General features: G+C 41.3%; 2 protein-coding genes across 2 annotated transcripts in view; one reads left to right on the forward strand and one right to left on the reverse strand.

Moving 5' to 3' along the window:
* Window positions 1–8,134, reverse strand: part of LOC143376116 (uncharacterized) — a 33,945-nt gene extending 25,811 nt beyond the window's left edge. Inside the window, exons 1-2 of the mRNA XM_076826034.1 lie at window positions 7,380–8,134; window positions 5,012–5,266 (exon numbers count right to left, since the gene is read on the reverse strand). Coding sequence (XP_076682149.1) covers window positions 5,012–5,264 — 253 coding nt within the window. The 5' untranslated portion in view covers window positions 5,265–5,266; window positions 7,380–8,134. The remainder of the gene's footprint in view (window positions 1–5,011; window positions 5,267–7,379) is intronic.
* A 4,695-nt stretch (window positions 8,135–12,829) lies between these two features.
* On the forward strand, window positions 12,830–14,281 carry Ttc1 (Tetratricopeptide repeat domain 1). Its single transcript, XM_076825148.1, has 4 exons — window positions 12,830–13,284; window positions 13,370–13,546; window positions 13,681–13,863; window positions 13,971–14,281. Exons 1-4 carry the CDS (start codon window positions 12,970–12,972, stop codon window positions 14,148–14,150), a joined length of 855 nt encoding a protein of 284 aa, XP_076681263.1. The 5' UTR covers window positions 12,830–12,969; the 3' UTR covers window positions 14,151–14,281.
* The last annotated feature ends 1,713 nt before the right edge of the window (window positions 14,282–15,994 follow it).

Raw genomic sequence — 15,994 nt, forward strand, 5'->3', positions numbered from 1 at the left:
TCACCGTACAAAAGCGATAAGAATGCTATTGGCGATAAAGTGCACGCAATGTGTGCATGACAGATGCGATGCATTATTGTTTTCATGGTCATGCAACACCGAATTATTCTTGAAAAGCGTCCAAAGGATCGTAACAGTCGCGGAATCTAAAAGCTATTGTTTTCTAACGGGGTCAAAAAGTTTCTACGAAAACTGCTGACATCGTTCGTGTACACATGTACTGTGGGTCTATGTAGAATTATTTGTCAAGCGCATAGATCGAAAGGCAATCGGCTTGAAAACCAAATATTTAAAACAAAATTCCCTGGCTCGAACGAGCAAAATACGACAAGTGTCTACAGTGGATGAATAAATTAGAAACTGGTGCGTGAACGTACCGTGCGCGATCTCGATAGAATAGTACAGAGGGATGATCGACCTAGCGCAGCCGTATCTATTTATATTTTCCAGGCAAGGGCGAAGACCCGACGCGACGACCGGGGAAGGATTCGTCAAGGATGCAACCGACGAAACCTTGGCTCCGTGTTCTTTGTAATGAAAATTCCAGTATATAATCCTTGTAAGTGATATTTGCTAAACAACCTGTCGAACCTGAAATTCCAACGCGATGTACCCATCTCCTACAATCAGCAACAATCTATTAAGATGGCCAGAAAAGAATCATACGACGATATTGTGTATACGATATAGGTGTGTATGTATACACCTATATAATTGTCCCTTCTTGCTTTTGCGTAGTCAGTGTAAATGAATCGGTACAATTGCTACCGAACATTCGGTAAATATGACGCGTGGATCGGTCCAAGGGTCAGGTTCAAGAACGAGGTAATCGAGAAACAGAGTTTCGCGACGACTCGAGGAGCATCGTGAGCGAGAGAGCAAATCACTAGCAAATGCCATGGTAAAATTAGACATACCTACTATACTCACAATCAGTTGCACGTACTGCCTACCATGAATCTGTAACGGTGCCGTTGCGAACGTCTCCGGACGAAGAAACGATATTTCGGTATATGCCCCCGCCCCTTAAATCTTTAAAAAATAATCCTCGAAAATAAAAATTCCATTTTTTTTTAGAAGAAAAAAAGTTGTTCCACGTCTCTTTTTATTTAAAATTAGACTTTGCGAACTGTTAAATAACTATTTAAATGTTTGAGGGCCCAGAGGCATCTTTACGCAGATTTTTTTTCTTATTATTTGCAACTATTCTGGAGGGTGCCCCGAAGAAAATGTTGAAAAAGAAATTTACCAAGAGTAAATAAGACCTAACCCGAACCTAACCCTAATGTGCACGCAGACACCGTCCCTCTATGCGCGTCTTCTTCCGGATATTACAGGCATCGTGTAACTGCAACTTTCTCGATGCTCCCCAGCCCCACGTCCTCAATCATGATTCATGCCTCAAGCATGCCTTCCTATATATCTTAGGTACGTATCGATGATACCGGTGTACGCTATCTATGAATACATGTGCGTACACACACCTCCACGCGCCTTATCATCAATCTATTACCACGATATTAGGTACCTTACATTAACTTGTGCCGATATTCTGCACTTTTTCTTATTTACTTACACGATGTTGCATATTTTATAAATCTTACAACACTGTTTAACAATTTTTTTTCACGCCGCCCCCTAAAATTGTTCCATTGGGTAAGAAAATAATCCCTGAAAAAGACCAAGTTGATCAAATAAGAGGAAGACGTGGCACATTGAACTTGAAAGATTTTTTCTTTCTAAATTCTTTTTCTCCAGTGTGATTTGTCTCTATACGCCCTGTAACAATATAGACTCGAAATATAAGATGACTTAAAAAATAAATTCATGACCTTGAAAACTTAAAAATTAACCTTCAGAATATATTCGCAAATGACAAAGATAGTTTGATTTTACTTTTTAAACAATCCACTAGATATAAGAAATACCTATATACTATAATTTGTAGCGTAATATACATAATGCAAGAAAGTAAGTTTAGAACTAAAAAGGAATATTTAGAGAAGTAAAAAATGAAAGTATTTTTTCGCGTTGAAATATTTTATACGTCTTTTAATAGTAATATACCTATATTGTTTTTTCCTCCTCATTTTTTGTCAATAAGTTTAACACCACGGTGAGCAGTGTCATTAACCCTTTCGCGACGGCGATGCTATACATATTACATATATATATTGGAATCGTTTCGTGGACGTCGAATATATCCGACGCTAGGCATTCTAGACCATTTTGCGGACGACGGATGTATCCGACGTTAGGCTATTTGGGATCGTTCCACGACGCTCGGCGCGGAAGGGTTAACCACTTTCAATCCTCGAGCGATGTCCATCCAATCCGCATTTAAAATCGTTCTCATCATCCCCTAAAGCAGGATTTTTTATTTAAAAATTCATTTTTTTTCTCAACCTTGAGAAATATCTGAAATGTTCAATTCTACGTCATTTGGAGTAATTGTAAGCATTTTTGCAAGATTTGTCGGCTTCAACATTAATCGAATCCACCGTTCCTAACTTTGTGCTCTGTCCTACAGCTTTATCGAAAAATGCTAACGCTGCCGTTTCTGTCGATAAATATCATACATGGTTGCTCTATAACATACATCGTCTAGTAGTCTAGTCGGTGTCGAAAGTCGTACCTATGTCATATTTCGGTGCTGTTACGGGCCAGTTGGGGCGAAGTAGTCGTATTTTGTGCAAATTAAACAAATGATTTTCAATGCACATATGGGCAAAACTTAATATTAAATAAGTAAGGTGTTATATTATTCCCTAAAATATTCTAATATTTCATTGAAATTTTCCGAAACCTAGCTACTCTTTACATTCAGCGTGCAGTTACTCCTATTTGAAAACTTCGCATTCGATATACCACGTCAAATTTTCTATAAATTATTTTTTCATAAAATGGACCAACTTTAGGGGGCGGCACTGCGTGCTACAAATTATATGGTCGAAAAATAAGGTCCACTCTAATGTACAATGCACAAGCACGTACATGCAATCATTATTCATTTAACCACGCGAGAGGGTGATGACGAAGTAATATCGTCATTTCGGCTTAGCGACAGTTTTCGCTACGAACCGAGTGGATTATTGATCGAAGACCCGAAGACTGCGGGGATAGTGGCTGTAGGCTGATGGTACATACATATATGTCTACTACTAACATGCGCATGTCGCGCCAACCTATCGCTACACATTCTTTCTTCCTCCTATAATTTCTTCCTATTTGCTTCAACTCTTTTCTTTTTACCCTTTCATCGCCTCTTCTCTATTTCATCAATCTTTTTAATTGCTTAATAATTCCTTTACTCTATATTTATCTTTTAATTGGCGCCTTTCCTCATTGTACATACTTACCTTTCTCGCCATGTATTTTTACCGTTGCTTTTAGAGAAACAACATCTAACAGAACAGAATCGAAAGTTTAAACACCTAGTTTACTTATGTACCTATTTCTCTCGCTTGTGATTCTCAAACGGCAACTCAATCAAAGTCCAGTGTCCAGCCGGATAGTAGGAATAATTAGAACGAAAGCTCGGATAATGAACGGCGAATCTTATCGTCTGACTGCCAACGGTACATTCCCCCATGTATATGTATATTCCCCTATGGACAGCAGACAGACCTAACCCAGACACTCGTCATCACTGTTTTCATACTCTGTATGTATGTAGGGTAAAGGACCCAATTACTCACACTTTAACCGATCACTCTCACATTATCTTATAGTTTTGTACTTATAGACTAAAAGTATACGTTGTTCTTGTTATTTATTATTCTTTAATATTGTTACTTGGATCTTAAAACATCGATTTTTATGTATATATTCATGAATTTGAAAAATATATTTCGGGATCTATTACTGACACCCCTAATACTGTTTATCTCATTTTAAGGTTATGTCGTCTCATGTACACAAGCAATTACTGCTGTGACAGTAATACCAAAATGCTTGAAACCCTTGTACCAATCACTGTCACCCAATTATTAAATAAAAAGACTCGATGAATCGCTGAATTCCGATCGTTATTACATTATACGTTGTTACGTTAATAGGTTAAATATTAGAATTACAGCATTTTCTTTAATGCCTAGTTTTCTCTTTCGCTAGTAAGCAAGTCATCGTTTTCACTCTCCTATATTAATCCGCTTGAGAAAAAATTAAGTGCTGTTTCTTGTATCGTATAAATAACAGTTTCAATTGTATCACTTGACAACATTTATTCGTTAGTTTAAGTAAAACAGCTTAGGGTGACAGTAATTGGGTCCTTTAAACCCTACGTAGTACCTAAAGGATGAGGGTAAATCCCGCGGTGATCATCTCAACCGCAAAGATATATAAGAATAATAACAAGTGTCGCCAAAATACAAAAGTATTTCATTCGGAAACAGTAAATCCTTTATGATGTAAAGTAAAAGAACGTTGCTAAAATTCTTCAACGCGACGAAAACATAGTTGTTACGTATATTTGTAACTACATATACGTATGTAGGTAGTGACACACTTTGCGTCCCTTAAAATTTGTTAGTATGCTACCGCAGTGGCGAATAAACGACTCACGTATTACCATCCGATTTTCTTACTAACCAACGTCCGCTTAAATACCGCCTAGCAACAACGGGGAGGGGGGACAAAAACCGTTACCGCTTGGATTCACGCACGGACGTAAAATGTGATTGTGATTGTGATTGTGACCTGACGAATCGCAGCCATTGTCGTAATCTTAATTGCAAAATACGTGAGAATACCATGTTGCGATACATCTACAAAATACCGTTCGACAAAATTATTTTCTATTCACGTATGTAAAGTATAGTTGACTTTACGCGAAGAGAAAAACCTACATTGCGTTAAATCAACCGTCGCGTTTGTTTAATTTTCTTAAATTAATGATTCTTATGAATAAAAGACTGCTAACCCATTCGAAAAGGGAGAAAAACGAAAGGAAGAAAGGACAACGGAGACGTAAAAAGGTGACGAACATTGGTTTAGCAAAGCAGGTACTCACCTTTCGAGAGTCGGTTCAAGATGAGATCTTTATGTTGCGCGGTATGTGGCTCTGGAAGCACAACGAGAAGGTAACAACCACTTAGAGGCGACGGCGGTGGATGTTGCTGTTGAGAGCCCAGTGGCATCGCACTGCCGGACACCGGTGTAACCGGAGATGTATTTTGTTCAACATTTGTCGATGGTATCGTAGTTGCTTCCCCTCCCCCTCCCCCTCCCCCTCCGCCCTCGCCAGCAGGATCTGTGGTACTCATTGCTAAAACAAGCAAAAATCTATCAAGTTTAACATTCAATTTCTTCTTACTCTATGTAGATCTAAGAAACTTGTCCGCTTTAAACCATTAGATACAGAAAGAAAAAGCTCTGTTCTCGGAATCGATAACTACGACTCGGAGATGGATCATTACGAGTACGGTGACCACACTGTCGCACTCTTACGACGCAACGTCTGACATATGACGACCTATTTCTACTAGCCCCTCTAGTACGGACCCTCCGTTTTCCACTGGTCGCCCACCTCTGTATCTCGTACGGACTCTCCGTTTTCCTTAAAGCCGTATTTCCTATACCGACCGGGAAAACAGTGGAGGTTTTCGTTCCGAAGGCCCGGGCCTGACGGTCAGTTTTTCGTTTCAGTACCAAGTCCATACAAACAATTCGTTGCCGCATTCACTTTGCATTATTTTGTAAAATAAATAGATTACGCGTACCGTAACAATGTAGAGCGTTAGGAGCACAGTAAGTTTGCTCGAAGAAACAGACTCGTGAAATCAGTAATACTAAAATAGGTACATGTATATACATACATGTATCGGTCTCCTCACACGAGACGTAGATCTATAGCACGCGACTAATATCTCGAACGTATTCACCAGTTTTTCACCTCCTTTCACATTATTCAAATCAATGCTGTCCTTCCGTAAGCAAGTGCGAGCGATCATGTTCGAAATGTCAGTCGCGCAAGTCGCAAGTTACAAAAGTGTCTTGTGCAAAAAGCCCCTGTGTGTGCGTGTGTGCGCGCGCGCTACGTGTCATGCAGCAATGCGACAGTTGAAGGGAATTCTAGAAATATATGTATGTATCCATGTATTTCGGAAGCTGACCGACGTTCAGCTAAATATACCTATAACAATTTCATGTACATATTATTCTTATTACCAACAGTTTTCATACGAAACACGTTACGCATCTAAATCATTTGATCCTGCACACCTTTGTAGCGACGTACTTGTACCCGTCTACTCGAAGATGCAGTACTTTTTCTCATCGAATATTAGAATCTACTTGCAAATTAATTACTATACAATTCTGTAATCGAGCTTTTTCATCCTCGAATCGTATAAACGTCAAAATAACATTATCATTCACAATTTACGATGCGTAACTGTAGTAAACTAAACGTCGCTGAGATTCCTTGAAAATTTCGTCAAGTACCGCGCGCGCACTCATCGAAACTGCGTAAGAGGGTCAATGATGGAGCTTTTGAAAATGATTATGTAACGACCGATACGAGTTCGGCAGCCTTCGTGTGAACGGATATGAAATGTACATGTACAACAGAATCTTACCGAGGCAAGGCAATTTCGAAGAAATTCTATGAGAGAGGCACGGCGCTGTCACACCGCGAGTTTATGCGGACAATGTTGGTGCCGGTTATTGCGCAGGATTTGTACGACCCTTTTTGCTGAAAAGCAGTAGGACCGTGTCCTATCGTCCAATGCGCAGGACCCGGGACTCGACGCACGGGCTTAGATCATTGATCCAAATTCTGGTGAGCCGACTAGAAAACAGGACATCAGGAACTTTCTCTCTCTCTCTCCCCCTCTCTCTCCCCCCTCCCTCTCTCTCTCTCAGTCGCGATTGGGATTCAGTCCCTCGGGTAAAATTAATTTCAATGAAAATCAATCGGCAGGTGAAATCTTTTGAGCCTGAAAGTTGGATTGGAAACTCGCGGATTTAATCGGACGAACAAGAACGACAAATGTTTAAATTCCTCTTGTACCGCTTTATAGGAGGGCATATTCGATCGCAACACCGATCGAACAATCCGATCGTGCCGAAAGGAAGGAAATACGATGACGTTACGAATCGCACGAGCACGTACGCAAAGTCGGAGTAAAAGTGTCAAGCGGTCACCCCACCGAGCGCCGGCACTGCAGTTTACCCCTTAGTAACAACCCTACCCTCTCTTCCTCCCTCCCTCCCACTCACCATCCATCCATCCATCCATCCATCCATCCACAGCTCACAAATTTGGCTCACGAATTCTATGCACAAAACTCAAAAAGAGAAAACTTTGTCAAATACCGACCATACATGTTGCTCGAATATTTTAACTTGTACTAAAAGATATCGCCTTGTTCGCTTACCTATTTACGTGGCACGTCCGACCCCTGTTTTAGCTTCCGGATCTCTCGATATTGTATCCGAGAAGGCCTGTCCTTCCACGAAAAGTACGATGCTGCGGCGAGAGCCGTATCTGTCGGAGAAAGTCCAAGTGCAAGTTGGAGACAGTCTGTCTCCCGGCAGTCTGCCTCCTCGTCTAATAAGCTCGGAGTTGCTCCACCCGACCCGACCCGACCCGACCCGACCCGACCCAACTCGACTCGACTCGACTCGACTCGACCCGCCTCGCCTCGTCTTGCCGCGACGAGCCTCGCCACACCTCACCACACCTCACCACGCCTCGTCTCTTTCGTGTACAATCACGCCGCGTACAAAGAAGAGGAGTGATAGCGTAGGAGGAGGGCGGCGGGTTGGGCAATGAAACGGGGGGAGGCCGGGTTACAGAAAGAGTGTCAGGAGACTGGTGTATTCACCGATGCAACGACGTAAGGGGGATGCGAGAGAGGGTCGTTGAGCGTCCCGGCAGACACTGAAAACGTAGATGGAGACGTGCCTTTTCAACTTTAAAATATGCGACGACGGTCCCGCCGTAACGGGCAGGAGCCTGGTTACGATTCACGAGTGTCTCTTGTCTTTGCGTCTCGACGTGACGACAGAACTGAAATTCGGCAGCAACACTCGCGGTGCTGGCTGCCGGCTCTCTGTGTCAGACTTTGCGATATCCTGCGTCGCTGCCACACGGTGGCACCCCCTTCCTCAAGATCGTTCCAGTATCCCCACTGGCGATGCGCGCCGAGTCGACTGCTTCAACTCGCGCGCAGTCCAGGGTGCTCCTGCTGTAGTCTCGTCGTCAGTCTCTATACAACACACCGCCGCATCATCGGAAACGCCGCAATGTACGTAGACACATTTAGGTGTACGACAGCAGCGAGGGAGGAAGCATACATATACGCAAACGTATTACGTGTATACGCTATGCTAGGCGAGGTACCCAATACTACTCATGGAGCAATGTGCCCGTCTAGCTGGCTGCGTGACTGGCTGACACGGCACGGGTCGACCGAAGCCGGCCGGCACGGCGTCAGAAATCGCCGGTATCGAGGGAAAGGACTTGCACCGGAAACTAGGAAAACTGACAGAGGGTCGAGACTACCAGGCCACGATATTGGCCACCGTACTGGTCGTACATACTCCGCGCAGTACAGGGGCGCGGTCATTTAGGTAGGAAAGTATGTTTCCTACGTACTGATATATACCTACTTATAATGGTCGGCTATCAATAAGAAGTAGGTAGCTACCTATTGTACATTCTCCGAAAACTTGTGCGTAGCAGAGCCTCTCGTTCGTTACTTTCCAATTACGACGTAATCACGCGCTATTAGGCATAACTTGCGAGTAAACGTGATTAAAAAAATTATGTTGCGTATTTCAAGAAAAATTCCTACGCCTTGCACGCGTTACTGCACCGCATTATTACAGATTGCCTGTACAAACATCTAACAAGCGAGAGATGTACAGTGGCGGACGAAAGAAAGTTTACAACTTTTAATCTTCAGAAGCTAGAAAGATTAGTTTGCTAAGTGACGTGTTGCGTCGTTTTGAAAAAAATCCAATTGGTCGGAATAGCAAAAAATATAGTAAATGTCGTTTTTTAAACTTTTTTTTCCGAGCCTGTAATGAAAATTCTAAAAACCCGTTTGTAGATCTTGAATCTAAGTTGTATACATGTCTAAAATTTCAGCAAAATCGGTTAACGTTGCTCTGAGCTATAAACGCTTATAGATCGCAGAATACGGTCGAAAATCGTGAAATTCCCGAAATCAGCGATTCGGAAATCACGGTCTAGCAAAGGCGAAGGAACGTTTCATACAAATTATCCTATACACCAACGCCATGTACCTATAACTCGCGAAAGCTTGCGGAACGAATGCACAGTTTCCGTCTGTCTTGAGCGTTAATTACGTAGTATTACGTTAAGTAGTATAAACCGCACACATGCGTGATAGAAGCCGCGGTAGAATAAAGGTATTCCTAAATCATAAAATCGTCGACATCTTCGATTGCCGCAGTGCATCTCACGATTCTCATTCCCAGCCCTGTATCTACTCGCGCGATATCGCGCCATTGGCGTAACTACCATTTTTGTCTGTGGGGGTGAAGGGGCAGGTCCCACCCCCACCCCCACCCCTTTCTTATAGGTAGAGGAAATCTTTATATACATACACATTTTATTTCACATTAAAACAAACAGTAGGTACATTGAATAAAAAATTATTGATTATTCAACAGACGAATGTTTTTTACTCATCTCGATAGTTCCCCCTAGGAGTAGCCATTCCGCGTTTTGGGGAGGGCCAAGCCCACCCCTAACTAGTTATACTAGGATACTACAATGTACCAGATACCCAATGTATCCCGCCCTACTAATGGCGCCTTTTTATTCAGACATTTTCACATATTATTTCACTTTTCTTTCCACTTTTTCTTTGTTGGTCGTATGCTTTTTGTTTCCTACGGATATAATATAAATATTCTTCTATACTTAATAAACGTAAGATTGTACGGCTTTCAAGTGTTTAACCGTGCAATACAATTTCTCGTTTCGTCGCTGGCTTTCGTCTTTATTCGTTTCTGTGTGTCTTTTTATCGCGGACCGTATATAAGCATGCTCGGGGCCCGACTCAGATTTTTTACGGCACTGGCCATAGTACGGGGCGCTAGTATTGACCGGCATATCCCTTACTAACCGTGTTAACAACATCAGAAACCAAAATATAGCATCTTCTCGAATGGAGTATCTTCGCTACCTTCTATCGTGGCGAAAACTGCGAGGCGCCCTGTGCCCCATAGACAATCCGTATACCTGCGTACCTTACACTGGTACGTGCATACGTACGTAGGTACTACCTATACGTATGCGGACAAGACGTCCGCGACGCGATGCGTAGGTACGACGACGAGTCATCCGGTAAAAAAAAATCACAAAAATCGCCTTCTTTTTCGAAAGCTGACTAGGCATAACCCCTTAATGTACAATATACCTCGGAAGGATAATACAAAACAGATTTAAAGAATTGCCAATATTTTTCGGATACTACCCGCATTGCGGTACATACCAACTTAGCGTACCTACTTACCTACCTACGTTCCTGAACACTGAAACCCGGACGACTAAACACATTTTTATCGTTAGTAGAAAGTGAACGGCGACAATTCTGTCAGGACCAGATTCCTCGTGACGTGACAATAAAACAATAAATTCGTTGAAACTCCGAGTATCAGTGTTTACCTTACAATACATATACATGTATACATGAAACTACTTTATTGTAAATGACACGAACAGCGACGCACTTGTTTACCTTTTCTGAATTTTAAATAAAATCTGTACAAACTATACGACGTAACAACTACCTACCAGAGTTTTATGCATAAGCATCGAAAGGAGGATGGCATCCTGTATGAGTTTTAAAAGTAGTTTCCGAGCCCCGTTGCAATTAAAATACTAATTAAAGAGTCCGTGACTAAATGCCTGGCGAAGCGTAGCGAGACACGAGGCTTTCCCGTTCAGAAACAGCCATTCAGAAACCGTTCGGTAAGACGTATGTATGTAGTACGCACGCTTATGCTCATTATTAAGCACCTGAATATCTTGATCGGTATCGCGATGTTACATCGTTGGAATTATTTTACACTCCGCGTCCACTTTACTTCCCGTTACACTGTACACTGTCCAGTGACGCGATACTTTTCGTATCTACATACTATAACCCTCGTGGCCTCCTTCGAAAGATTTCAAATACTTGTTCCGCGATAAAGCACGTTTACCCGTACCTCTTACAACGCCTGCATAACGATCGTTAAACGGATTATTTTCCGACCACCTACTTTTTATATTCGACTCAGGCCCAACCAGAATGCACTACCTATAAATGCGCGAATGCTTGTTTCATTTCACAATCGTGCAATTAGATTTCAAACAGTAGAAAACTGTTGAGGCGGCCGAGAGGGTCCAACGGGTAGGTAATCATGCGACCGACTATAGTTGTTTTCGTTGTCGCAAGTGTCCGTTGTAATGGTGCTGCTGAAAACATTGGGAAAAAAAAACGCAAACAGTCCAAAAGTTGGACTTTTATCGGCAGGGGGCAGAAGCTGGGCGTTTACGAGGCGCCACGACGACGGCGTCTCATCGATCTGACTAGCCGAATACCGCAGCCACTTACAATATACACCGACCGACTCTGTGTATACCTGTGCCATAGGAAATCCACATGTCCGCAGAGAGAGAGAGAGAGAGCTGCCAACCACTGCAAAAGGGCGTAGGTACTCATGTATGTTGTACTACGTTCGTTACTCGTTCGTCTTCGTATTTAGTAGGTATGTACCCCCAATCACCCGATCTACTATCTCCTACCTCTTCGCTTTGCGCTGGAATATATTAGCCCAACTAACTCCGAAGCTAATCGTCGATAAAACTTGTATTTAAAGCAATACATCAATCTATACCCGTTACATGTATAAAAGTACACGTTAATCATTAAAATCTTTCATCTGACAAGACTCGACGTTTAGAAAACAAAAGGAAATGGGCGATAATTTGGCAGCCTTGTGAGTATAAATAATTCGATTACAATTAGTATCATGCTTCTCTCATTTCATATTTACATACATGCATGTACGCGCGCGGTATACCAATACCGAATTACGACTACACACACGCAGAACAGAGAGCGGATAACGAAAGAGCGTCAGTTTACAGCAGAAATTTATTAACTTACTTTCCCCTATACATACCCAGAAATTCTTATTACGCCCTGTACTCGGGGCAATTTTAGCGTCTCCATCGCGATCATGTTTCCATAAAACATGTTTCGAATTTCCCGAGATAGAACGACAACCGCGCTTAACTTATAGCATAAAGTACAAACTTTTCATTTGCGTTATTTTCCTTTTACAAATGACTATTTTCAACTTGACATTTGTTACTGACAATTGTAACAGGCCGGGAATCATAATTAAAAAATCATTCATCTTACGCTTGTGCCCTGCTATTGTGGCGCGTTCACTATATTCATTTAAAATCACAAATACCTACGTTTCTTCTCTTTTAAAACTGTCGTTGGATGAATTTTTGTGGTTACTTTTTAAATTGACGAACGTTGCCAAACAGACGAAAGAATAGAATTTATGCAAAAAAAATTCCTACCAACACTTGCCATATAAATTAAAATATCTCTAAAGGTATCGTGTTTTCCATCACACTACTATATTTTATACCTGGAATAGATTGGCCGAACCCAAACTTATCGACCAATCTACCGAACAATCTACGCTCTTTCTCTAACTTGGCTTGGAACAATTCCTAATTTACTTACGTATCGATATCTCTACGTAGTGTTAAGTAAAGGTTATACTAAAGCCACGTTCACGCGACACCGTAACAGGGGGACAACGCTCCGTAAAGGGAAACGCGCACTGCGCACAAGATGCAGAGAAACGTCAACGCGACGCATACGCGACAGACGACAATAATGCAGACGTCTGTTTAATGGACGGTGCGTGATACGTTGGTTAACCTTAAAGATTCGATATCGGTGCGCATCGAGAAAAAGAATGGGATCGCCTTCGAGTGAGAGAAACAGTACGATGATCGATACGTCCGAAGGTTTAAAATCTGACCAAGAGGTTGTAGAGGAGCTCACGAAGGATCTAGAAAGCTGGTGTATAAGAATAGACGAGAGCTCTGGATCCAATGATAATACGAAATCCAGGATCAATTCTTGCGAGCCTGTGGAACCAAACAGTGATGATGATAACGATATTAACAGTAAAACGGAGGGTGCACGCGACGCGAATTTTCCAAAAGATTTCGTCGACGAAGAATCGTTGAAAGACAGGGAAGTTACTCTTTCCGAAAGTGAAAAACAAGTGTGTATTTGTTTATCGGGTTCAACATCATACCTTGCGATCGTGCCCAGTAAAACCATTTCATTGTTTTTCTATAACTTTCCAGGCATTGAAAAGCGAAGCAGAAAAACTTAAGAACGATGGAAACGATCTTTTTAGAACGGGGGAGTACGCACAGGCTGTATCTATGTACACACAGGGAATACAAACATGTCCGTTAGCTTGCGCCAAAGAAAGATCCATTCTGTACGCCAACAGAGCAGCTGCAAAGTGGAAATGTTTGGTAATATCCTCGTGTTCTCATTTAATAGAACAGACAGATGAATATTTAAGGCGACGATAGTTGTACGACACTACTCTCTCTCTCTCTCTCTCTCTCTCTCTCTCTCTACTAATTATACGATACTACTCGAATAGGATAAAGAATCCGCGATATCTGATTGTACAAAAGCCATAGAAATAAATTCGTGTTACGCAAAAGCATACGTTAGGAGAGCACGGTTATACGAAGAGACGGAGAAGCTGGACGAGGCCTTGGAAGACTTCAAGAAGGTTCTGACATTCGATCCTGCCCACACAGAAGCTAATTATGCGGTTCGGGTAATTACAAACTAAACTGCCTTTGGTATTCATGGAACAAGAAAATCAAAATATTAAATAGAAAACAAAAACAAAAATTATTATGCATCGCGTAACGCTTTTTGCAGAGATTACCCCCATTGATTCATGAAAGGAATGAAAAATTAAAAGTTGAAATGCTTGGAAAGCTTAAAGATTTAGGAAATATGGTCCTGAAACCATTCGGGCTTTCTACGAATAATTTTCAATTGCAAAATGATCCAAACAGTGGTGGTTACTCGGTCAAGTTTCATCAGAAACCTACTTAATATCAATAATTAATTTGGTGTACGTTGTACGAGCGTCAAGTTCATACGAGTCGCACCAATCTTTATAAATATTGTATGTAAATTCTGCTGGGAAGCTAATGCTTCTTATCGTAATAAAGATGTAAACGTTACGAGGCACAAGTTTTAATGGCGAATATGATTCCAAAATTCTTTAATTACATAAAACTCGTTTCTTTTTTTCCAAATCTTCGCCTAGTTTATGGATAAAGAAGCAACACCTTAGCCTTCTAGCGGCGATACCTGTGAATTGGAATGTTCCATTCCGATGTATGCAAGAAACAGAGGAGGAGTATCTACAATTTGGGGCGCGAATCTAGAGTTTATACGATTCACGGCTCATTCATTCGAACGTAACGTTCGCGTTTCCGCATTTTCCCCTCGTTTTTCTGCACCCCTACGCGGATAGGGGAGTCCGAATACATCCACAGCATCCAGAGCCACATTTTACTCCGTACACGCCCAGTGTGACGTATTCGTCACATCTAGACAATCATATTTTCACTGGCATTTCTGGGAAAAGAACGACCAAGTGCATGTATCGATACCATTTTTTCAGTTAACTAATCGCAAGAAATCATTTTTTTCCGCAGGCAAAAGTGTCTGGACGCTCGTGATGTAAGGACATAAGGTGTGCTCTTGCGCAGCCTTCGAGATTAGCAAATAACGTGCCCTTACATCATGCTGGGCGCTAAAGAGTTAAAGTAGCTAAGAGTGAAATACCATAGAATCACAAGTTTCGAATTCAGATAGGAATATGTAAAAGATAATTTCCGAATAATAAATAAATATTTATGTTAAATAAATTTATTTTGCGTTTAATAAACCCGAATAGGATAGCAAGGTTAAAAGGCGAATGTGTTCTCGTACCGTTGCGATCCTTCATTCTCGGTGGTTGCACGGAATACGTTTATTAAACGATCTTTAAATTGTTACGCTAACAGAATCATTTGTAAATCGCAGCTTTCGAATGACCTAATTTTACACTTCTTCAATTCTAATTCCTACCACACGTAGCGATACGATCTGTTTCGAGGCTTTATCGGTAACGTTGTATGCGACACAAAAAAGGTAAGGTGGTCTAGGATCCCCCAAACCGATAACAGAAAAATTCATTCGTTGATAGGTCTATCATATACTTCGTCTGTGCTTAAACCCGACTTGTCGGGTAAAATCTATAATTTCTGCATTCGCTACACATTTTCAATCTCTACAATTTAAGCAATTGCTGTTCGTTTACAAACTCTACAATTCCCTTAGTTGCTACACGTCTACAATCTCTACAATTACAGCAGTCGCTATTCGTTTACAATCTCTACAATTTCAGGAGTCGGTACACATTTAATAAATTTCTACAAATTCAGCAGTCGATACAAATTTACAATTTCTACAAATTTAGCAGTCGTTATAAATTTTCAATCTCTGCAATTTCAGCAGTCGCTATTCCTTTACAATCTCTACAAATTCAGCAGTCGATATTCGTTTATAATCTCTTCAATTACAGCAGTCGATACACATTTAAGTAATTTCTACGAAATCAGCAGTCGGTACACATTTAAGAAATTTCTACAAAAACAGCAGTAGCTATTCGTTTACAATCTCTACAATTTTAGCAGTCGCTATTCGTTTACAATCTCTACAATTTCAGGAGTCGGTACACATTTAAAAAATTTCTACAATTTCAGCAGTCGCCATACGTTTACAATCTCTACAATTTCAGCAGTCGCGATTCGTTTATAATCTCTACAACTTCAGTAGTCGGTACACATTTAAAAAATTTCTACAAATTCAGCAGTCGCCATACGTTTACAATCTCTACAATTTCA

Source organism: Andrena cerasifolii, chromosome 13, assembly GCF_050908995.1.
Source record: "Andrena cerasifolii isolate SP2316 chromosome 13, iyAndCera1_principal, whole genome shotgun sequence".
In the NCBI taxonomy this organism is placed as follows: domain Eukaryota; kingdom Metazoa; phylum Arthropoda; class Insecta; order Hymenoptera; family Andrenidae; genus Andrena; species Andrena cerasifolii.

What these genes read in the sequence shown, in the direction of transcription:
- Ttc1 (XM_076825148.1), top strand. Translation starts at nt 12,970, where the DNA reads ATGGGATCGCCTTCGAGTGAGAGAAACAGTACGATGATCGATACGTCC. An exon ending in TTTCCGAAAGTGAAAAACAA is followed by an intron (nt 13,285 to 13,369) that starts GTGTGTATTTGT and finishes ATAACTTTCCAG; the next exon opens with GCATTGAAAAGCGAAGCAGA. An exon ending in AAGCTAATTATGCGGTTCGG is followed by an intron (nt 13,864 to 13,970) that starts GTAATTACAAAC and finishes CGCTTTTTGCAG; the next exon opens with AGATTACCCCCATTGATTCA.